The following is a 25,437-nucleotide window of genomic DNA, read 5'->3' as shown; positions in this document are numbered from 1 at the left end:
CTGGAGATGTATTATTGATTATAGCGATAAATCTACAGTAATGTGAATGTGGAAATAATTCAAAGCCCATTTAGGGCTGGTGATATGAATAGTAGAGGACAAATTACGGCAGTAATCGGCTGTGGGAAATTGAAAACATCTCATTGTAATGACATAAACGAATTTTGTCTAATTATTAATTTTGGAAGTTGACTCCATGCGAGCAGAGGCGCAGGTTGGTCATCGAACAATTCTACTCATTATAAAAGCAATCTCAGAAAACTTGAGTGTATATATAGTGAATTCTAGAGGAAAGACCGTTAGTCTAGTACATAAACCAGACAACTCCTAAATCTTAGCTATTGAAAACACTCGAGAAGCATCCCCAATACTCTAATGAGACCCTCAAGTCGGAGATGTGAAGTGTGTTCGTCACATGCCGTCTCCATATAATCTTGATTCTAATAAATTCGACATTGCGAAGGATGTAGTCTCAAGGTGTTGGAACATTCTAAATTCAGGGAATCCTTGTTCGTGTCAAAGAAAATAATTAGATTTCTGGGGGTTTGAATTATTCAAATGGTTTTGTTTGATGAACAGGATAGTACGAAGACGTTCCAATTATATCAGAGTTTGGGTCTGTAAAAATGCTTATTCCGATGCATTCTACGTCCACATAGACAATTTCCGGTGTGTTTTCCCAGTTAAACTCCGTTCGATATTTCCACTCAGCGTTTTGATAAAATTATGTTAAAAATGGCATTGTGAAAAGGTATAAAAATATTGTCAAGTTTGCTTTAGCCATTTAGTTCGTTTGATAACCTAATATACCAGTCAGGAGGACGCTCTTTTTCACGATTCGTTACCAATGATCCTGATTTTGCTCTCTCCTTTCGGAGCTTAATATTCCCAAAAAATATTTTTGTTACTTTCATCGACATACAAGTTAAATTACCCAAAAAACGCCAAATTACCTCTTGTGTTTTAACATACATGATACATAAAAGAATGAAACAAATAAGGAAACGACATCTCCAATTCATAGCCACTTGAATAAATTCCTTCAGTTCCATTGCTAACTTCCTGCTTTGTCATACATGCATTACTTCAATATAAGAATCTCCTCATGCGACTTTTATTATTCCAACTCCTAATAGTTGATGAAACTCGGGAAATGTCATTTATTAAATTCATGTTCGGTGGAAACTAAAAGCAAAAAGCTGTATCATATCCCTGGATTGTCGATAAATGAACAGGCTATTTCCGGTATGAAAACTATATTAATTACGAAATTCCAACTAAAATACAAGGGTACCCAAATGATAATCTGAGGGATTTTCCACCGGCAACAATTGCCGATGACCAGCTGACCATAATAATTATTCCAGCTTTTTACAAATCATTATCTACGGCATTTTTCTCATTAAGCGATTGTTGAAATTGGGTCCTCAACGCTTGATGTTCAAAATCTGAAGATGAAAGAAGAAAGGAAAAAGTCGGAAGGTGGTAATCAAATTATAAATATTATTATATAAATAATTTATTAATTGATCAGTGCTGAAAGTATATAATTAAAAATAAGAACATATAACTTTAAATTCAACAACAAGAATCATTGGCGCATCATTGATTTTAAGAAAGGAAATGTAAAGATATAAAAGTGGTTTCGAGAAAAGTGATATATAAAAAAAATGTGGCGTTTAATGAGATCTCTCGCTGGTTTAAAATAATGTATTTACTTCCGATATACCCTGTATAATATTTGCAACAGGCTTTTATTTTCATCTTCTTTTACCTGATCTTGACTTAAGTACTGAAAGGTAGAAATTAGAAGTCTTATTTTTTTAAATTAAAACTCAAAATTACCTTTTTGAAATTTTAGAGGTCAAAAGGTTTCAAGAGTGGTGGTTTTGAAATATTTTTAGGTATACTAATGTAAAATATATCAAATTTGCATGATTTTAAAGCTGAATTGCATTTTTTTTTAGATGAGTGGACACAAGAAATATGTCGTATTTTAAGGCTTTTATTATAAAATTGTGACAATAATATTAATTGAAGTTAACAAATATTTAGTTTTACGAACTTTAAAACCCACTAGGGTTCTGCTCAAGCATTGTCAGCTACTCAAGCTATTACCGATGTTATTATAGGCGTATAAGAGTTTCTAAAATACTATATACATACAAGGGATTTAAAAAAAAATTTTTGTACTTTCGGGAAGATGATATGTAATTGATTTTTGATATTTATTACTAATCCAAGAGACGCTAAATTGAAAATGTGTTGGAACTTCTTTTATATAAATTTCAAAAAGATTCAAAATTTTCGGTTAGTTAGGAAGCTTTTATAATTTTTTTATTGGCTTTAAAAATTTTTAAAGTTCCTGAATGGAGTGTTTCGATTGTGTAAAGTTTGAGAATTACTGGATATTTCCGGTTTAGTAATATTATCTCCATGAATTCTGAGGCTTTCGGGAAGAATCTATAGTTTACCGGTGGTTTTTGAAACTTACTAATAACTTTAGAACCAGGGACTTAATACAGTTTTTTTAAATTTCTTTTTTACAAATTTCCAAACGACTTGAAATTTCAGGTCATATGTAAAGTTTTTATATTTTCCCAGTAATTGTTTTCTGAGCGGCAATGAAATCAAGTGAGCCAATATTGACTGTTTCAGAAAACACAAATTTATAATTTTCATTATGTCTGCTTTAAAGGTCACTAAAGTCCAAGAGTGACGGTCAGCTGAGTGTTTTGCAAGGTAAAAAACGGCATTTCTAAACTTACCGTCAAAAAGACAATATATGCAAAATTTGAAGGTTTCTTTTTTTTGTTTGTTCTTTGCGTAAATTTGTGGGTTTTTTGTGCGTAAAATGTGTGGGTTTGATTCAACGGAACTAACGGTGTCAGGTTTGAGGGTTTCAGATAACACAAAGTGTTAGGACTTGTGTATTCGACAAATTCATAGGTGATCGTGTGTTTTTCTTTTTAATTAATTTTGTTTATACACAGGCCTAGGTTTAGTCTCGTAATCGAATACCCTTTAACAGTATGTTCTTAGCGTTAATCGTTTTAAAAAATAATTTTTTTTTATATTTAGGGCTAGTTTAGACTGAGATCATACACCTTTATTTGAAACTCAGCTAGTCTGAGAAAATGGTTAATTATGCTTTTGTTTATATTAGTTTATGTTTAAATTCAAGCAGATTTCGCTAGGAAGACATTCTTGGCGAGACCTCTTGGTAAACGAGGCGAGACTGTGGAACTAGTCCACCCTAGTGTTTTCAGTATACTCTCGCGTCCGCCTAGTAAACACTTCTCGAGATTGTACAGGAATGAACTAAGTCGCTTGGTTTTGCCGTCTCGATTATGTTGGGGTCTTTGACTCGTGCCAAAAAAACCGACTTTCGATGGAATGTTCGCGATCCGAGCTGAGACGTCTCGAGACCAGCTGAGCGAGTCCAGTACATTCTCGCTCTCGGTGGTACTCGTTTGACCTTGGCGAGAGTGTATTGCCGGCACACATGCTAGCTCCTCTCGAAAGTGGTTTTTTTCGTGTTTTCTCGATTGTCAAATTTCTTGTAATAGTTGTATCACGAAGTTCTCAATATCAATAAACCTTAATAAGTAGTGAAGGTTGTTGATTAATTTGTACGAAACAGTTCTTTGAGGCTGCAAACTTAAAGTGGCCCGAATGTAAGATATTCAGCCTAAAATCGTCCTTGGCTGCCGCTTTGTGGAAGCATCACATCTCGATTATCGGGAAGGATAAAATATTTTGTCCTTGAGCTGAATGGAAGCCGCACCACACCTTTGGTACCTCTACCCGCAAACCACGTTTGGTCCTTTCCTCGGACCGAACACAAAGCGTTATTTTTGTAGCAGCAATTTGTCAGGTTCTCGGATTACTAGGTTCCAAAGATATCGTAGTTTTTAAGGGTTCCAATATTTCAGTCTCAAAATAAATGAAACTTAAAAAAATTAAATTTTGAAATTAGCGCAAGGCTTAGTTCTCCTGTGATTGATGTCACGAATCGGTATTTCCTCGATATAAAACTTTTTCGCCAGCACAATTTCGACTGTTAATAGGAACAAAAAGTTTCTAGAATTCTCTCTAACAACCGATTATTCCGATTCCCAACATTAACGTCACTTGCCTGCAATTGCAAGAAAAAAAACCAGAGACCATTTTATATAACTCCTAAGCCGGATTCTGGAGCTCATTTCCTTAAACGATGTTTGCCAAATTACGTGGAATCCGCCCCAGTAAACTCATAAGGCGAATTTTAAGGTGAGCAAAGCCTCCGGAAGTTACAAAACTGTTTGCTTAACGGTTAACCTGAACTCAAAACATGCTTAATCTGCTTTTAAACACAACACTGCACATATTCAGAGATTGAGTAATATGGACTTATTTACGCGTAAGGAATTTTTTTTATTTGTGGGGCAGATTATGTTAAAACAAAAAGTTAAGTTCGGGGTTGGAGATCTTCATGAGAAGTTTGAGGGCCGCAAACTAAGTTTTGAATTTACATTTATTAAGATAGGGTTTGCTTCGCGAAAGATAAAACTCAGCCCTTTCGGGGAAGGAGACCTTCGGGGTACCTAAACTCTAATAGGGTAGTTAGCTAATTTGGCTTGTTTGGCTGCGTGACTGATTTCAGTGTATGGTGGTTCGATGTTAATAAATCTTGGTCGTTAATAAGTGAAATTAAATCCCTGGCCATTTTTCACGCTCGCGGCGTATTTAATCATTTTCCCTGATTATTTACATTTCTTTTAAATTAAGCACGACAAAACCCTTCGATTACACCCCATTCATTTCTAAAACAATTAATTTAAAAAAATGTAAATTTTTATAATTTCCCAGCTTTACGGGAAAATTCTAGTAGGCTTTGATAATTCTTGAACAAAAGATTCTGAATACAAACAAAGGCAGCAGGCATTTTTCTGTTTGACTTGGCTATGAAAGGTGAATCGTACGAATAACTATTATGAAGCGCTGCAATTTTAAAAAGCGTTTTCGTGAACAATACCCGTCAGAATAACCATCACTTTTCAGTAATGCACTAATATTTCCTGGATTGAAATTCATTTTTTCCCTTCTAAGAAGCAGAAGGAAAAAATTGCGCGGGAAATACATTAATTGTGAATAATAGAGTAAGTGAGATCACTGTGAACCATTTCTAATTCAAACCTGATATGCAACAGAATATAAATCTCGCGATAATGAATCATTTTCATAAATCAATAATTCCAAACTACGGTCTTTGTGTAAGCAATTACTATCGAATATTGTGGTAAGTTCCTGTGGTGGAAATACATTTCTACTGAGCTGTGAGAGGCAATCAATCCCTTGATTGAGATCCACGATGGACCGTGTTTTAATCCACTTATTTGCTTAATATGATTCTGCAACTCTCTTAGGTCTCTTAGTAGATACACATTTGAACGATCGAGTAAAAATATTCATCAGCATACTAATAAGAACTGTGTGAGTTGAATGTAAATTTTAGGGCTCCTTAAATTGGATAAAAAATGGAATGGCTTGAGAACCTTATTTCTAAGTAATCTTTCTTGATTATATCGATATTCCTTCATAGAACGTCAAAATGAGCAAGATAAAGAGGTATGGAAACGAGGGGTACATATCAAATAAGACTTTATTATAGGAACACTGAGGGCATATTGTGTATCTTTCTGAGGGAATTGTGGTTAAGAAAACGCGCATTTTCTTAATACATATAATTAGTGTATATACAGATCAGATACATATATTCTTGCGTAATTTTAACTTAGTTAAACCTTGACCTGATTAACCTGTTCAAGAGAACGTCCTTAAAACATTAAAAGTTACATAATTTTTTATTTACACTCTATTAGCACTTAATCGATATTGCCTGAACTCCTCCACTGTTTGTCCAAACCTCTGACAAAGTATACAAAAGTAGAGATTTCCAACGTTTTGCAGTTGATTATTTTAATAAGCCCTTGGCATGTTCAGGCCAGCTGAAAATGGACAAAAATTGGGAAAGTTAATGTGACTTGACTATAAAACGTCTAATACCCTGTTAAAACTTCCTTCTTAGAGTGGAGAGAGTTTATGAAGAAATAACATTTTAGTGCCAAAAAGGGAAAGTAGCTATCCATTTCCATTGGCGAACCTTGCCAAGTGTCCTAATTGGTAATATGTACATACGAAATTATTTATTCTACCTATACACGGTGCACCATATGATAAAAATTAAGCAGGTATATTAGTACTAAAACGCGGAGTTTGTTTTACTCAAAACTCCCCTGACGTCCATTGAGGTCAATTATAATTATGTTCCTTTACCCTGTATGTGGATTTGTATTTTTACATCGTGAACATATAACTTTTTATCATACGGTTAAATGCCTTAAAGTATGTTTAAAAAAGCTACATATTACATTGCTATAATTAGCCGAATCTTTGCAAAAATATAGTACATATTAGCAGGCAGTAAGGGTCTCATTCCCAACTCTTTTTCATTGATATAGAAAATCATACTGCCTACTTACATCACATCAACAACAGTGAAAACCTACAAAGTGTAATAGATAAGATGATACAGAGTGTGACAACAAAGGCGAGTATTAATTTTGGCACCACGGTAATTTTTGGCACTAGCACGAAGCGGTTTTATTTTTTTTTCAAAAACACTCTGTATTGTTCTGTTACATAGCTCACTTTAAAATTACCGTTAAGTCTCTATATAGCAACCAACTAATTAGTTTTAGGTGATAGTGACAAATATTGTAAACTTTTTGGTTTCATTTTGATTTTTTAAAAGTTGCGTTTAAACCAATGAAATGTATAAGGGCTTATATCAGTATAAAAGAGATATATTTTACTATTTTGTAAATTAATTATTTATGCGAGTAACTGCGAATAGTTCATTAAAATGTGCAATTAGTACTTAGTGTATAATTTTTGAAGTTACAGCTAAACTTTCTTTAATCAAGAATAATTACTTATTATGTGCGATTTTCCATTAAGTTTCATTCTATTCAATCTCAGTCTTTATATTTTAAAATAGATTATACATATAAACAATTTTACATTTATTTAAGCGCCCTCAGCTTACAGATAACGTCCTTAAAATTAAAACTAACATTTAGATACCTGCATATGCTATTTTAAGCAATTCATCGGAGAAGTATATATGTTATCACTTGGAATATTACCACTGGAAGTATCCATAAATCTGAAACAAATATTGACATATTAAAATATAGCTCCACCCACATTTATTCCACAAATATAACACATATAAATCACAGGGGAAATATTTAAATTATTTATTAAATACATTATAGGAAGGCAAAGGCTAACTGGGCAAATACTTCAGAAATAGTTGAATTTGTAAATATTGACTATCAGCCGATAAATTGGAGAATTTAAATGTTAAAAGCAAATAATATTTTCTATAGAATGAAGTGGTTTTTTATCTATTATGTGTAAGTAAATTTAAAATGAAATCAATTAATAAAAAAATGTATATAATAGATTTTGTACAGAAGTACCGAAGTGAGAAGCATTCAGAAAACGATACAAAAATAAAAAATTGGGTGATATTTTTGACGACAGTAAACATTATTAGAAAGTGTTATTTCGCATCTTTTCATGTTCTAAAAATTGCCTCTAAGACGCTGTTCCTATGTGATGGTTCCAGAATATTGGAATTTGCTCGTACATTTCACTAACTCTTTTGGAAAAATTATTATAGAAATTTGGGTTAGCCCCTAAATGCTTAAACTTTTTTTAGATATACAGGGTGTCTCTAAAAGTTCTTCACAACGCTCTACCATAGGTAGCTGAGATCAAAATAAAACGATTTAACCACATTTGCCTTAGTCCATAAGTTAATAATAATTTACCTACAGGGTGGCAAAGTTGAAATGTAAAATTCAATTTTTAGCCATAATTATTAAATGGCAAGAGGAAAACTCATGAAATTTTCTACAAGGGGGTTTTTCGGGATGAGGAATTCATATCTACAAACAAAATTTCGGTAAATCACAGAGGACCCCACGTATACGCATTAGGTACTTGTTTAGGTCCTTCAAACTTTTTTGTTTTTAACGGTAAACCAGTTTTGGATGAAAAATCGTATTTGCGCGGTATTTTGGCTTAAAAAAGGTATACCTTAATCAAGTCGCTAATAAAGTAAATGGAAAGGAATGTAATTTTCTAAATTTTCATTTTTTAATATTAAAAATAACATTAAAAAATTACTTAAGTAACTGTTCAAAATGCCCACCATTTACACGCACACAAAAATTAACGCGATGAATAAAATTAACTCCTGTTGTTCTGTTGTTGTGTTGCTGTGTGCCACCCTGTAGCTCGGTTATTATCAACTTTTGGACTAAGGCAAATGTGGTTAAATCGTTTTATTTTAATCTCAACTACCTATGGTAGAGCGTTGTAAAGACCTTTTAGAGACACCTTGTATGTTTTAAGACAATGTAGGGTCTAGAGCCTTATAGTTTTTCTAATATATACTATGCGTCTCAAGAAAATTCAAGCTAACTCCAATAGCCTTGGAAAATGGTTGCAAAATCTGGGAAATTATCACTTCGAGCTTTGCAGTTTTGTAGCTTTATCGTTATCACAGATATCAACATCTACGAAGTTTCATATCATAGCTATATCTATTTACTTTAAATCACCTTACTATATGTTTGTAGTAAATATCGCTCAGAAGCTAGATATAAGCGAAAAAATATGAAAGTGTACATTTATTTTTGCATTTAAAAAAATTTCCCTGATTGTATCTCAGATATAATGCCAATAGGGGAATGTTTCTAAACTTTCGGGTTTGTTCAAAAAATTTCTGGTTTTTGGAAAATCTAAAAATGTTGATTTTTTGCCTGTAGCTCTGAAGCATCAAAGCTTTTTGTTGGGTGATGGTTTGTGGTGGTGCAAGTTTGGCTTTAAGGGCAAAACAATTTCAATAAAGCAGACAACTAATTCTTGGCAACTGACTTCCCTTATCATTAAAAATCCACTAAAGCAGATGTTTCTAATGGTTAATTCATCTGAAGGGTTGACATTTAATACCCAAAAATCTTCCCCACTAAAATTTACTTTATAGGCCATATCATGCTAGAGTTGTTTACTGTGTGGTGAACTCTTCCTAACCATTATTGCCTGATATTGTGGTATCATAAAATCAGATCATCAGATATTTAAAGTAGTGTTCATGCAATTCATGTGACTTTTCCCGATTTGATTGAAATCTCTACGGTGAACATTATTTCGAGCTTCAATCTCTGCGATTCCCTTCTTAGCTAAATTGAGAATGTTGCCATTGATGTGTTCACTATTCCAAAGGCCAATTTCCTCCCCAATTTAAAAACTGCGATTTTTCCATGTTTTATAATTATCCTTAAGTAATAATGCTTACTCAGGGTGGCCGAAATTTATCTCTCAGTATGGGTAACTTTTTCATTTGAAGAAATAGAAAATTAGTTAAATAAACAAAATTGAACAGAATTTCATATGTAATGTGATGCCTGTCATACATTTGACGAATTACATCAGATTTCTGAAATGTTTGAAAAAAACTGAAAATTGTCTAAATATTTAAACTCAAATATCTCAAAATCTATTAAGGTTAGAAAAATGAAATAAGTTTCTTTTTACAAATGTTTTTGTGTAGAATTCAATGGTGTTAAGTAAATTTTCAGAATAATCTTGATTTTCTAGATATGACGTAAATTTATATTTTTTAAATGGTAATCATATTTGGCTATTGATGCATTAAATAGCTTTTCTTTCCTGATTTCGTTGATATACTTCATTGTATCATTATCTTTTTGCATGAATTCAAAATTACCGAAATAAGCCAAGTTTAACATTTTTACCAAGATAGCCATGAAAAACAAAATAATTTAAGTTATACTACAACAAAAAACTAACAATAAGATAAAATATTAATCAAATTAGTTTGTAGTATTTTAGTTTTTTTAACAAATAATTTAAATAAAATATTTAAACATTTTAAACAAATTTTATTTATCAGAAACGACTAACAAAAATTAAAATGATAACACGAAAACGTTAATCAAAATAGCATTTAAGGACATTTAAGGAAAATATAATTATTTAAATTATTCAATTGACCGCCGTTGGCTTGGACACACAATCTCATTCGAAACACAATTTCTTTTGATACTTTAGTTAGAGTTTGAGGCCGAATTTTTCGCACGGCTGCTGAAATTTTCTACTTTTAATCGTCTAAGTTAGTAGGCGCTGTTTTGTACACTTCATTTTTCAACGTGCCCCATAAATAAAAATAGGGGTCATATCTGGCGATCGTGCAGGCCATAATATTGGACCTCGATTGCCAATCCAGTTACGGAAATGATTTGTTAAGTAGTTTGAAACTACTTGCGAGTTATGAGGAGGAGCCCCGGCATGTTGGAAATACTTTAGATTCATAAGAATATTTAGCGGCAAATCATCAAGCATATCTTCAAGTGTGTTTTGCAAAAAAAAAATAAATATTGTTTACCAGTTAAATTAAATTTGTAAAAATACGGTTCCAGTATTTTTTGTCCTAAGGTCCCATACCACACATTAATAGAAAAACTGTTTTGATTATGTCTCTCTGCTATTAAATGGAGATTTTCTTGACATCAGTAAAAATGATTATGTCTGTTAAAAATGCCATTATTTGTAAATGTGGACTCATCTGTAAATAAAACTACTTGTGGAAAGTTTTCATCCATTTTGATCTGATTCAAAAACCAGCGAGCAAACTGAGGTTTTTGAGTATCGCCAGGACATAGAGTATGTAGAATATGATATTTAAGAGGTTTTAATAAATTCTGTTTTAATATTAATCGAGCTTTCTCTTTGAAAATATTACATTCTTTTGTTAACTCCCTTATTTGAAGTGTTTGGATTGAAGTTGTGGTACGCCAAAACTCTTTCTTTATCTATTTCTGGGAATTTAATATTTGCACATTTAGGTTTGTTAAATGTTCCATATACCTTCAAATTATGTTCTAATTTTGAAAATATTCTTTTAACTGGTTGTCTTTTTTCCGGATATTTGTTAAAGTAGAGGTTACTGGCTCTATTAATATTTCCTTCACTGACATGATAACAATATAACATATATATTTTTTTTATTTGTGTACATTTTTATCTTTATAAATTCGAAAAATCTACTTGAGAACTAATAGCGTAACACTTGTATGATATGTAAATAAAGATGAAAACCTAAATTAAGATATCTTGAGAAACTCTTTTATTTTCTATGGCTATTTTGGTACAAATATTAAATTTAACTTATTTTGGTAATTTTGAGTGCATGCAAAAAGATAATGATACAATGAAGTATATCAATGAAATCAGGAAAAAAAGCTATTTAATGCATCAATAGCCAAATATGATTACCATTTAAAAAACATAAGTTTACGTCATGTCTGGAAAATCAAAACTATTCTGAAAATTTGCTTAACACCATTGAATTCTACACAAAAACATTTGTAAAAAGAAACTTATTTTATTTATCTAATTTTAATAGATTTTGAGATATTAGAGTTTAAAGATTTAAGCAATTTTCAGTTTTTTCAAATATTTCAAAAATATGATCTAATTTGTCAAATTTAAAACCGGCATTGCATTACATATGAAATTCTGACCAATTTTGTCTATTTAACTGATTTTCTATTTTTTCAAATGAAAAAGTTACCCATACTGAGAGATAGATTATGGCCACCCTGTATATAAGATGATTTTAGATCATTCGAATTTTGGTTGAAAAATTCACGAGTCTTTAAGACATATGATTTATAGAAATTTTAAGCCTATAGAAATCTAGGATCAGATACAAGTTTTAATCGACATATGTCTAATTATTATTAATCGTAATTAACAGGTCGTAAAACACAGAGACCCAAATAACAATAACATTACCTCTATTTCTCAAATGATATATAGGGATGTAGGGAGTAGTTTTCCGGCAGGGAGCGACTCATTCACGGACGTCAAAGGACCAAAAGCTATGGGTCAATATGAAGGGGGGAAATTGAGAAAATTCTATTTCCTTCGACCTTTTGACACGTTATAAACTGATGTGCATGACTCCATTTATATACCTTGAAGGGGTTTGCACCGATGTATATATATATATGTATATATATATATGTATATATATATATGTATATATATATATATATACGCTCGTGTACCGGCCACAGTAATGGCGATAACTCTTCACGAGAGTTTCGTTTGAGGGAAATCGGTCGTTTTTTTTCATAGGATTGACGGAAAAGTAATTATTTTCTTGTGCCATTTAAAAGCTATTTCTGCTTGTATTCAATGCAATCTAATCCAGTGACAGTTTCAATATATATTTTCTACGGAAGAGGTCAACGTTTATATGGAGGATGTATTTATTACACTTGTTGAGTCATTTCTGGTTTAGACAGAAAAACACGTTTTTTTAAGGTTTTTTTTCATTTAAGATCCTGAATTTGACTTAAATGTTTGTTTATAGTATTTAGCCAGAATTTGTAGGAAATTGTTTTTAAAAGTAAAATTATATCTCTATAGTTTCGTACAGGTTCTCCAACTTAAATTAGGGATGTTAATGGGTTTCGTAAATTTTAGATGTCATATTTAGTGCTGTTAGTAACTAAAATGCAAAGTGGACCAGAGCTATGCATAGCGAGAGTAAAGGGAATCCTATATGCGTTTGGGGACACACATCAAAGACAATATGCGTTACAGGAATGGTTCCTGTAAGACGAACTCCAGATTTTACTTTTACGGGCATGTCGTTTTCCCCCGTATCTCTTTTGGCGGCTTAATATTTTATTCCCCACAGTGAACATCCATTATCGTAATTCTATTGAGGTTTTTATATCTACCTGGCGACTTCTTGCACTTTTAGTGTTCGCTTTGATCGAAATTTTTCGATTCTACTAGCTTCATTATCTACTTTAACCAGAAATTTTCAATTTATACACTACAAAACAATAATTAATATAACGAATTAGCTCTAAAAAATGTTCAGGACAATTTTTAAAACTATGCAAAGATATCGAGAAATTCGTGGAAAAATTTTCTTAAAGTAAACCTTAAATTAATCATCTTGATAAGCATATTTTACGTTATAGTGTCTATTTTAATGTCTGAGGTACAAAGTTGGTTGATACCTTTTTGCGCAATTTTTTAAGTGCTTCTAAAATAAAGATACCTAAAATGCATTTCCCAGACTTTGAGATCTCAGAATTATACAATAAACAAATATTTTCTATGCCAAGCAGTCAAGTTAAAAATCTGCAATGTGGTTTTTACCTTTTTTTTTAACAGGAGGTTCAGTAAAAGCAGGGACAATTTAAATTCGGAAATTCATTGAAACTACGGCCTTAAAACTTGTAATATCACCACATAGCATATTTTGGCTTGACAATAATCGTAATGACCTCGCTTCAAATACTCTTCCTAAATCTGGAAAGATAACTATAACGACAAGCTTTTAAGCTCCGAATAGTCTAAATTGAAAAGAAACTTTCAATTTTAATTGAAACCAACGTTTTTTGATTTTTTTGAAACTCAGTGGAAAATCTCAATTTGAAATTCCCATGATTCAACTTACAATGCTCTTCCGCAATATGCGAATGAAGTCTAGTTTATCTTGAAATCACCGGATCTAAATCACTTGAAATTTATAATAAAATCTCTACATGTATTTGCCGATACATCGTCATGACGAAAATCGATATAAACAATATTGATGTAAATTGATAAAATTTTTCATAAAATACATACTTGGACTGATGTGCTGAGCTGTTAAATAAAAAAAGCTATTGAGTTGTTATAGTCAAATTTGTATCTTTAAACTACTAAGATCACCAACATTGATCGTATTATCGCTGTTATTTTAAGGGTATTCCAAATGATAAGCAAAATTGATAAAGCGTTTGAAAACACATATTTCTCTTATTATGCAACTTTCATCATGGTGCTTAAGGCTTAAACATTTTCATATGAGGTAATTATTCGTCTCTCATAAATAAACTCACAAAATATTTCAAACGCCCTGTATTAAAGGTTCTGAATCTGCATTTTCATGGTTTCTGAACCCTCCCAAAATCACGGTTAGAATAGGGGGAAAATGGCACTTACACGGTATCAAAATACTAAACCTACTTACCAACAGACTTACTTTTAAAAGTGGAAGCACTGGCTGTTTCACTAAATATTCCCCCCTTGCTGTCAGTATCCGTAATCGACTTTTGCTCAGATTTCCCTACGTCATCCAAATTTGACTGGTATTTGGCATCTGAAAAGAAGGTGAAAATGTACATTAGCAGCTTCCACAGATCACATATTGAAGTGGGAATAAATAATCCTGGTTAAATTTGAACCATGAAGTTGCACGCCATAAATCCTTGGCTGATTAAGGGGAAGTTTTTTATTCAAAACTCCAGCCCAAGTTAATTCAAATTAGTAATTAGTGGGCATTTGAGTGGTTGTAGAGTTTGTTTGGAGAAGTTGAAGCTTAAAAAAAATATTGCTAAAAAACCAGCGTCTAATTACACTACTTTTCATCAGAATTTGTCTTTATATTTGAGAGTGCCTACCGCGTTTTAATGATTGAGTTCATAACGAAAAAACAGCATCATCGTGCAATTAAATGTAAAGTGGCATTCAAAGAAATGTTCATTAATGAATTCGCCGCCAAAAAGTTTGAAGTGAAGTTTTTAAAAACATTTCTCAATGGTCAAGTCCTTTTGGGTTTAAATAAGGAATATTTTATAATCGCGAGCTTTTTCAGTCCAAAACAGGGCGGACTACGTGTTCTAACTTTTAAATCCAATTAAAAAAGGAAATGTAAAACCTTTTAAGGAGTAAAACTTTTTTTGATTCGCATTTCTTCAAGCGGCGCGATATTAAGTAAATGTTTTCGTTTTCAATGTTCTGTTCGAGGAAACTAGAATTCTTTTCGCTTTTGGCTTCTGGATACCCCATACACATTCCGTTATAGCAGTGGAATTATTAAAAACATTCTTTCATCAACTTTCTTCCTGCAGTTCAGTATCAGCTTTATCTGTACTTAATTCTTAAAAGTAGATACCTTACCGGCAAATATTTCTATTTGATTTTCACTTTGGAAACTTCCAATTTTTGGACAGCCTCTAATTTGGGATAACCTAAATCGAACGCATAAAAAGGGCCACACGGGATAAACAAAACGAATGATCTGCAGGAGTTGTTGGAACTTTTAAAGTTGCCAAATCTGTCTGTTTTCCTCTTTTCCCTTTGTCGGGAAAACAATAGCCGAAAAGGGCAAAAGTTTCTGTATAAACTCCTTCCTAAAATTCCAATAAACGTATCAATATGGGAAAGCTATAAACGATACTATAAACAAGAAAATTAAAAAGGTTTTTCCCCTTGTGTAGACAGATTTCTACGGAGATATCACGGATGATATATTTTTATCTTTCATCTATTAGTTTCCTTTGCGATGTTATTCTTATTTATATACCTGTCGATTTAGAAACATATCTTAATCAAATCAATAAAAATAGCTTATATTGGGTATATACCATTTTACTGCAAAGCAGCTGATAAAACATGCAAGTTGTGCTCAAGCAAACTGTTGTTTCTTTGATCTTAAAGCATAATTAATAAAATAAGGACACGATACCTTTATTATCAAGATGTATCGTCAAAGAAGACGGGTTTCCATAAACAGAGTTGTTCAAATCTCCCAATCCCCAATCTTTCACTCTACTAGGTGTTTCGGTGGTCGTAGGCTTTGGAGATGTAGTGGGGGGTGATGATACTGCGACAAAAACATGCTTCAGTCGCCCAGGACTGATCAAAATTCATAGAAATGGGATCATCCTTATTAACCCGACAAAAATCTGGTTTCACGATTCACGAAAAGTTCGGAATGATCTCAAATCTAATAATGCTTCAATAACTCTAAAACAATATATAAGTATAAAATTGAAGTTCTTATGTCTAATTTTGATTCCTGTGGGGTACAGTTTATTGCAGACTGCCAAACAGAGATGAGCAAAGCGAAAGTTGAAGAATTTAAGATGAGCCCTAATAAAGCGATTAAGTTGGAGGGCTAAATTTCTTCGTTCCTTTCAGTTCAGAGTTATCAAAGCTTATTATCTAAAAGTGCTCGTGGGAATATAAGCTAAGTGTTACGTAACATAATTCAAAATAATATAGCTGCTATTTGATTTCGAATGGCGAAAGCTTTAAAATAAAATATTTGTGTTCTAGAGAAAAATCTTTTGGTGCAAAAATCTGCTGGCAGTGTGCAAAGAACTTAGTGTAAGTGGCACTATACATTCGTTACAAATAAAGGAAATTATTATCCTTCGGTTATATTTCGACATGCTTTAGACATGCTTTATGTATTTACCAGTTAGTAAATGTACATTAAAGTATGTAGATGTTATGTAGTAGTTTCCATTTGTGTGAAATCCAAGAATATTATATCAGGTTTGGCTATATTTGACTTTTAACTCTAAAAGCAACAATTTACATGGGAATATGTATATGACTTAAACCTTTTTAAGTTTCCAGCAAACATAGCGGATTCTTACATGGGACCCTTGAGTGTATTCCATTTGAATTGAAGAAATACAGCGAGGTATATAGCGACAATTCTTGAGCCACCTCACTTCAAGTTTTATAAATCTATCTAGTGAAGCGAATTTGGAACTTTGAGCATAACTTTGATTTGTTCAGTTTTTTAAGTCTTTAAGGTTCATAACAGTAATAAACCACGCCAATTAACCTTTCGACATTTAAGAACAATATTTTTTTAATAATAAGTATATAGTGCCTTGATATATATGGTTTTTATTAAAGACGGTTGTCCTCTGAAGAGACAATCCAGATGTCTTCAATAAATGGAGGTTGCACCTCGCTTCGGTCTGGCAACCGCTGACACGCTGAGCCGATCTTGTGCTGGGCGGTTGCGCATAGCTTCGTCGCCAACTTACGCGAGGGTGGCTAATTAGTAGACAAGCGAATAATCTTAGGATTAGCATTAGTCTCTTAGTCACTGCTCGAAATGTCGTATAACAGGACTTAACACAAGGAAAGTCCAACAATTTTCATTTCTTAAAAAATTATTTTCTTCGATTATGACGAACCCTGCATCTTTGGAATGATATAGGTAAAAGTGCAGGTAATATGTAAACGGTGCTGTTCAATTTCCGCTGAATGACTCTGTACAACAGAAAGTGTAGTAGGTATCTACTTATTAATCATATAATATGGCTATCATCACAAAGCAGATGTAATAGGATAGATGCTTTTCTATGCGTAAAGGCCCTGAAAGAAACTTGAATGTAAAAGTGGTAGGATTTTTTTCATCTAATACCTTTTGTTGAAAAGTGCAAAACCTTGGCACGACTGAGTAATAAACTGGGGCATATATTTCGTGGTTGCGCCTTACTGTTATTTAAGAGTATAATAATATGGCTGCTCGCATATCGGTACGGCACCGTGGTGTGACAATTTGCAACGTACGACGACATATTCATTTTCATTTTATCGTTGATGAATTGCTGGATTTGAACAGTGACACTGATTGAATGGTACAACTCGATTAGGTGCGGTGTTGGATGACTTGCTTGAACGTCGCCAAATTTGTCGACGATCCTTTATATTGCCACTGAAGACGACATGCCATCTGATTGACGGCTTCCACTTCCCAGCGTGAGGTGCTTCAATTTTATATGGATTTTCTCGAGTAATGGAGTTTTGCAACAATTTTAATTAAACAAATATTCCCCCTAAAACCCTATATCCCCGTCAACAGTTTTACATAAAGCATACTAAACAATAAACGTTCCCAAATCCATCCATTTATAAAGTAAACCCATTTCGCAGCGTTTATTATTAAAAAATACGGCTCCAAAGTTAATATTTTAAACTGCAGCAAAGCGATTTGAAAAAATAATGTCACAAAATGCATGACCGGATCATATATTACTCGGCTTTGCCCGCGATTTTTGCCTCCATGGGAAGTTGGAAACGATTTCAACCCTACCCTATGGCGACAGGTGTCCCGTAATGCTATTTCCAAACCCCAAGCATGTCAACATGTGACCAATCGACATTGCTAAATAAAAATTATTATGCAGATTTATCGAAATTCCGCCGCAATTAATTGCTACAAATTTCTGCTTTTTACTATCAAATGTGCGGGCCACATCCCTGGAGTTTGCGCCTTTGATAAAGGTGGAGAGAAAAATAAGCAAATTCTTATTGCAATTTATATCAACGCGAGCTTTATTTGTTTTCGGGCGGGTAAAATGTAAAAACTTTCTGAGAAAACTGTCTAGTTTCATAACGGTATAGATATCTTTGCCCTTTTAATTCTTGAAGATTTTAATTTAAGTGAGTGCTTTATTATTTTCTTGAGGATACACTCAGGTGGATTTTATAATATTTAGAGACAAAAAAGATCTTGGCCGAGCCATATTTCCATCACTGCTATCGTTTAGTTTTCATTTCAAATATAAGTCACTTGAGGAATTTGCGAAAAAGAATATCCGAGGAAAATATTTCTCGAGGATTTAAGCAAATTTATTTCTACCTTCATTTAGATTATATGAGTGAAACGTGTCAAAGATGAGAAACATATTAAGCCGCAAGGTGATAAATAGTATAAGTATATTCGCAAAGACAGGAAAACGTCTCCATTTTCGTGCGAACGTGAGACATCCGGTGGATTTTTAATATAATGTTTGCGGCGTAATGTCACGAGGTTGTGAGAAGTGAAACCAATATAAACTTTTTCAGTTTCCACGGAATCTTGTAAATTACATTTTTAGAACTTTCCTCTTCTAGATCGACGCGTGCCTGGTATTTTAAATGCTCCTGTAGTATTACAATTCTTTATCCCCAACGTAAGTGGTCTTTATGCTTTAGGCAAAAGAAAATTCGAGAAAATAACTAATTAGAGACCGAGCAAGCTGGATAAAGCGGCAAAAATAGATGCTTCGAGGCAAGCAGCGTGTCATAAATACATCCGATATCAGTCTGAGAGGGAAAAGTAATTCCCATAGAAAAGTTGTATACAACAATAAGCTGAACAGATGTGCGCCAGTATTTCATATCTTATGAATTTTAGTAGTTGTTTTAAAAGTCGAATGACTGCTTGTTTGCCTCGCCCATGATTAAGTTAGTTTTTATCTAGTTAAGAAACTTTCTCTTATAAAAGACCAAAGAGAATAACAATACGTAAATAAAATTTACAGTTCTCCTGTTATAATTTGAAATTTTGGTTTCGGTTTGATTAAGGCTCAGTGTTTCAATCCACTGACAAATGCGCTGGTACTGTGAACATTTTGATTATAGTAGATTAAGCTTTCACGAGACATAATATTGGCTCACGATTCCAAACTGATTTGCAATGGATGAGTACGCCTTACGGAACGTGTATTTGATATTGTCTTTTATCTTGAGGTTGAGCAGTTATAATAAAATATCGTAAATTTCTTTTCGTCTCTACTGTAAACAGGGTGATTTAGATATTATTCGGAATAATTTTAAAGGCGACAGAAAAATAAAAGGAAAAGTTGCAGATTTCCAGACACTTCGGCTATAGCTGTAATTTTTTGGGTATATTATATGAGAGGATAGCTATAAGTAATAGCTAATAAATTTCTGTGGGGCGGTATAATGACTACGATCGTCAACTTTCCCTTCTTAATACATTTACTACAGGTAAAAGCTTGAATTTTGAGAAATTCTTTTATGAATTCCTGGGATACTGATGTGTGTTTTAGACGGTCACCTAGCAAAACAACTAGGCCACTGATGTCACACATCAGAACTTCAGGAAAATTGGACATTTACTTATTCATTATTTGTTCCTAAAATTACAAAACAAACAGCTGTGAAAGATTAAAGCAATATTGCCGGTCAAAATTAAAATATTAACTTTACCTTTTTTTCGAATAGATGTTTATTTAACATATTTGAAAAATTTCAACAATACGTCGACGTTTGGAGAAAGTTGGCATTATTTATTTATGTATTTCTATAATTATTATAGTTGAACTTTTACCTATGTTTCCAGGCAGAAACCAGATCAATCTCAACTTAAAAAAAAATGTTTACTGCCAAAACTTGAATTTTGTGTATGTGAAGTCGTATCACAAAGTACTAAAGATTTCCTTGTACGAGCTTACTCTGTACTATTTGCTGTTTTTGGTTCCGGTTCACTTAGTTATGACAATCAACAGTGGAGTCAACTCAATGGCTGTAATTGTCTTCATTTTCATTGAAGTAACATTGTGAAATCCGGTCTTTGTGGCATTGCTCACCCTATTGGTTGTGTTATGGCATTGTTTCGTTTTGTTTGGGGAGTGATTATAAACAAAAACAACCAACACTACATTGGATTTTCCCATTTTTGTTACCTGAAATATGTATGGTCTATTTACGTGTTTATTTTTATTTGATTATGAATACATTGCTCAGAAAATAAAGTTACGTTCAATCAAATTATTTATTTTTTCTTTACCGACCGTCATGTCATAGCATCATGCCGAGTATTTTTCTGCAGTCAGGCCCGTTTTACTACCTCAATCATTTTCTGGTACGATACTGATTAATTTATTAAAGTCTGAAATCCTTCTTTAATTAAAAAAAAGTGCACTAAATTAGTTTATTCAATTGACTCTAGTCGATTGACTTTTTTTACATCGGTTTCTGAATGCTGACGAATTAGCGAACAAAGTTTTCTATCTTATTTCTGAAAAACAATTACAGTTACACAAAAACCTTAAATGGCAAAAAAGAATCTTAATTGAACAAGAAATTGAAGCTTCTTGAAATGAACGGCCAGTAGCATACCACAAAAAAGTTTGGTGTGGTACAACGGTGATGTATCCAGAAATAGCATCACCCTGTTGATGACCGATGACTGAAAACACCTTATGATGTACATTGTAAAATTAGTCATACCCTAAAAACTCAGTGAAATATCTCATGAATGATAGGAGCTATTTAGCCTATTATTTCTACAGCTTACTGATTTTTCCCAATTAAAATCTGAATAACCCTATGAACTAATGAAAAAATACGTTTGTATACACACTAATGAAAGAATGACTAAGGAGCAATAATCGAACGAGAAAAACTAAATTTCAACTTGAAATACAAACAAATCAATACAACAAACCTACCTCAATTCTAAAAATCGTCCAATTAGCAACGTTGCAAAATTATATTCAATGTTAATAAAAAAATATAAGAATTATTTTCTCCACTTTAACGATACACGTAATAAATAACATATAGACAGAATTTATCTTCTTTACTATTGCTTTTTTAGTTAATTCAAAAGGCAGGCCTAAAAGGAAACATTCTATAACCCTCAATACTGTACTTATCAAAAAATTTAGAGCAAGCTTTCAAACTGAGACCAATTAGGATCTAGCTTTTTAGCCTTTATGAGGGAATTTTTGGAAATTTTCCTCAAAATATCTAAAGAGGATAGGTATATTCTTACTATTTGAGATATTTCACAATTTTGATTGTAAATGTAAAAAAGGCAACAAGTTAATTGCCAACGCCTCTGTATAGTGCCATTATTTGCTTATTTTAAATGATAAAAATTAACTGTATACACATATTTTTTCATTATTAAAATACTAAAACGTGATATACGTACATTCTAATAGTTTTTGATCGGTCTAATAGGTTACAATTTTCGGAAAAAAAGTTTTTCTATTTAGGAAGCAAATTTAAAATCAAGTATCAGAGTTTTCAATTTAAAAGTAGCAAAAGAAAATTACGTTAGCAAAATGACGATGAAGCAGCTTGGTCGATGGAGAAAAATCGTGAGTTCGGCTAAATATGTGCCGGGACCGCAAATTTTATAATTTCGGCTTTCGACTTTCTCAATCGTGGTTAGTTAGAGACTTTTTTCGTACGTGAATGGGGAACGTATTAAGTTGAAATCTCTTTAAGGGCTGAATGCGTCGTTATCGGTGTTAGTGCCGAGTTTGGCAAACTTAATATTAAACTATTCCCGAAATTTTCAGTTAAGAGAGCAAAATTAGTATTATTCGGGAGCAATGTATCCAGTTGCTAAAGCCTAACCAAAAGCCGAAACATATAAACCCATCTTAGTGCCTTCTTGTCTCGTTGTGCTTCTTCCCAGAGGTCCTTTTTTATCTCACGACGTGACAAGATTTACAAAATAACATCATGCTCAACACGTGTCGTTGCTATAGCAACAGTTTGACTTGGACGAACGTCTAGATAGTTTACTTGCTGACTTTTACTCGTTACCGTGATCATCCCGGAATAATACGCCACACATGCCGCTATTTCCCGATACCGGCTTAAATGCCTGATGAAAGCAATTTATCTATAAGCAATTGAAATTATTTATTGAGAATACCTTTAGTGGAGGTAGAAAACTCGTTCTGAAAGAGTAAAGCTTGAAACGTTGGATTTCCGTTACTCAGTAGGGCCGAACACCGCAGCATGTCTCGTTATACAAACTTCAAGGTTTAATACTTTATTTGTCGCCAGTAGCATTAGTGCTTTAGGTTCAAGATGGTTAGCTCTAATGACGCGGTCGTAAAATCCCGCAGAGTAGTGTTGTGCGATTACTTTTCCATAAAAGGGCGATAATTGAAAAGAGATGGTCCTTAGCGTAAAATGGTAACATTCTGCTCTGATTTATACGTTGTAAGCCTTATTAAGAATGTTAACAACGTAATGAATCAAAACCAGATGGGGCCCTTGGCTTTCGCAAAGGAAAAAAGGATTATTTCATTGAAAGGGTGAGAGGAAATGAACTTGTCGCTGCGATGTGTGGAATGAAAAGCCAGCCCGGATTTTTCTACTTAAGGATAAATTACTAACTCCAGATGATTCGATTTATTTTATCTAGCAAAAAATTCACATATGGATAGATCGCAAAAATCGAATCCATTAGCATGGCTACTTCGTTTGATTGGGGACATTTAACTGAAGCAAAATGATACTTCGGAACGTAGAAGAAAATCACAACCCGTTGCGTCCAAACGATTAATTTTATATATTTTTTGGCCAATTATTGGCCCACAAACTCTGTTTGAAATATTTACTCTGGATGAGTCATTTGAAGACCAATAGTCTTGAAGCTGCAATTTGTGTCAAAAATCACGAAAATTAACATTAATGTGAACCCATCTCGGAAATTGAAAGAGATATCACAACACTGTTTACATATCCATGTTTTGGAGAATTGTGAAAAAGATATATAATTGTTTGAGCCTTGTTTCAATGATTGTGAGATTATTGAAAAAAAAACTAACAGCCCTGCTTAAATTTGGGTTAAAAGTGGATATTTGAAGATGCAATTCTCCTGAAGACGCAATATACTTAGGGATCCATTAGCTGAAAGGCATGTGCACAAACCTTCTTTTACTAGTTCGAAATGCCCGCCAAAGTACCTACATGTCTGAGGGATTTAGTAAACATGAGTTTTCAATTAGCGATTTAACATAATAGGGCGAGTTGGGTGATTTAATTGTTCATTTAACACTGCAAGATTCTTAGAGAATTAATGTAGCGGGTAAATAAATGAATGGCAGCAGATCAGTTAAACGTTGTAATAGTTGGCGAAACGGGCAATAGTTGAATGGCTAAACCGGAAACTAAATAATTGAGCTGCAGTGTCCGGTCCAGTTGCATGGACGAAGCCCGACAGATTATTGTCCCAATCTCGATACGAGATCACGTCCTCCGGTGGATCATTCAAATTATCTACTAAATACCCGGTCGAAGCGACACGAGACTTCCATTTGTCAAGTTCTTCGCATAAGCCGCTTCCAGAGCTGCCACATCATTCTGTTCCTATTACCCTTAGAATCACGAAAAAACCTCCTGTTATATCACAAAGCTAAAAAATTTGAATTCAGGGTGGCTTGCCTCGAATTACTGTTTTTAGGATCGGGGATTATTATTTAATAAAATTAATTACACCCGGGGAATTTCTGGCCAAAAAGACGGATATACACGAGTTTAAGTTGCCCCAGTATCATAATGTGACTAATTAATATTGGCAATATTGTTCCCGTAAGTGGTAATACGAGAGAATAGGAACAAGCGGAACGAATTAAAACACAATCAGAATAAGAGTTTGCAAACTTATTTGCATATTGAAGGGGATGCTTAAACAATTTATGCATCCCCACTGTACCGATGTAATTTGATTAACGTCTGGATCGATTGAGCAGGTATACATTTGCTTGCCTACCAATTCTACTATTAAGACATGTACCGTGGGTAGACAAAACTATTTCTATACTATTATATAAAATATTGATTTAAAATAATATTATAATTATACTTAAAATATAAAATTCTATAAAATTAGAAATCTTCAATTGTTCTAAAAAATTAAGCATTTTCTAAGTCACAGAAATTTCTTAGTACTTTTTTGAAGGATAAAATTCCGAAACATAATATTCTGGATTAGATTTTATATTAAATATTAAGAGATTCATAAAAGCGAATGAAAACTTAGAATAGATAAAAATACTCCTTGGTACTACACTGTTCTTAAATCGAATTTATGTTCCAATAGTAACTGAACATTACTAATACATTTACAGAAAAATTAAAGCCGTAATAGAACTTCAAAAGGAGAAGATCCTATGAAATAATGTTAAAAGTAAACATTCAAAACTTCATAATATTGAAAAAAAAATTTTATGATTAATACATTTCCACTAAATCCGGGGGCGTGACTGAACTTTAGATGAAGCTCGCAAAATAATACTGACGTCTTACGTCCGAATATTTAAAAAAATGCAGCTACTTTTAGAGACTTGCTGTGCCACCAATTTTAGTGAGTCATCTGCTCCAGAAGTTACTTTTTATGTCCTATGAAATTAAAAAATAATTTTTTTCGTCTTGTCCCTTAAATGGAAGAAAAGACGTTTTCGAAAATTAGAAAATTCCCCTCCCTTTTCACTCTAAACAGTAAAACAATCTCCTTACGAGTAAATTATTTTCAATTGAGTTATTCGTGAAACGTATTTATCAATTCAGTGAGTTTTCTTCATCATTTTCAAGAATAAGACGTGATGTAATATTAAGATCCAACTCCTATTAAAGTAAGTTTGTAAAAACCCTTGAGAGAGGCTTGATATGTATGCTAATGTTAGTTCTATTCTAACTGCAAATTATTAATATTTGGATGTTGAAATGGGGAAAACTCAGGAAATAATAACACATGATTGTTGAAAAATACTCGCGATCAACTATAAACGAAGGACATTGATTAAGCCATATGCTATTTATCATTATACAGGGTGTCCCAGGGAAAAGTGTCCACCCTGAATATCTTGTTGTTTGTTTTAAAAAAACCGCTAAAACACGTTAACTTTGGTAGGGAGGGGGAAATCATTTGGTGAA

General features: G+C 32.9%; 1 protein-coding gene across 4 annotated transcripts in view; it reads right to left on the bottom strand.

The window, feature by feature from the left end:
* Positions 1-6,795: 6,795 nt before the first annotated feature.
* Positions 6,796-25,437, bottom strand: part of LOC136417265 (neurotrimin-like) — a 118,566-nt gene continuing 99,924 nt past the window's right edge. Inside the window, exons 8-10 of one of the 4 annotated variants that reach the window (XM_066402877.1) lie at positions 15,680-15,817; positions 14,183-14,311; positions 6,796-7,210 (exon numbers count right to left, since the gene is read on the bottom strand). In XM_066402877.1, the coding sequence (XP_066258974.1) occupies positions 7,152-7,210; positions 14,183-14,311; positions 15,680-15,817 (326 nt within the window). In that variant the 3' untranslated portion in view covers positions 6,796-7,151. The remainder of the gene's footprint in view (positions 7,211-14,182; positions 14,312-15,679; positions 15,818-25,437) is intronic. The other 3 variants (XM_066402879.1, XM_066402880.1, XM_066402881.1) reach the window with 3 other exon arrangements.

This window comes from Euwallacea similis, chromosome 27, assembly GCF_039881205.1.
Source record: "Euwallacea similis isolate ESF13 chromosome 27, ESF131.1, whole genome shotgun sequence".
Taxonomy (NCBI): domain Eukaryota; kingdom Metazoa; phylum Arthropoda; class Insecta; order Coleoptera; family Curculionidae; genus Euwallacea; species Euwallacea similis.
This window is presented reverse-complemented; position numbering and strand designations above follow the sequence as displayed.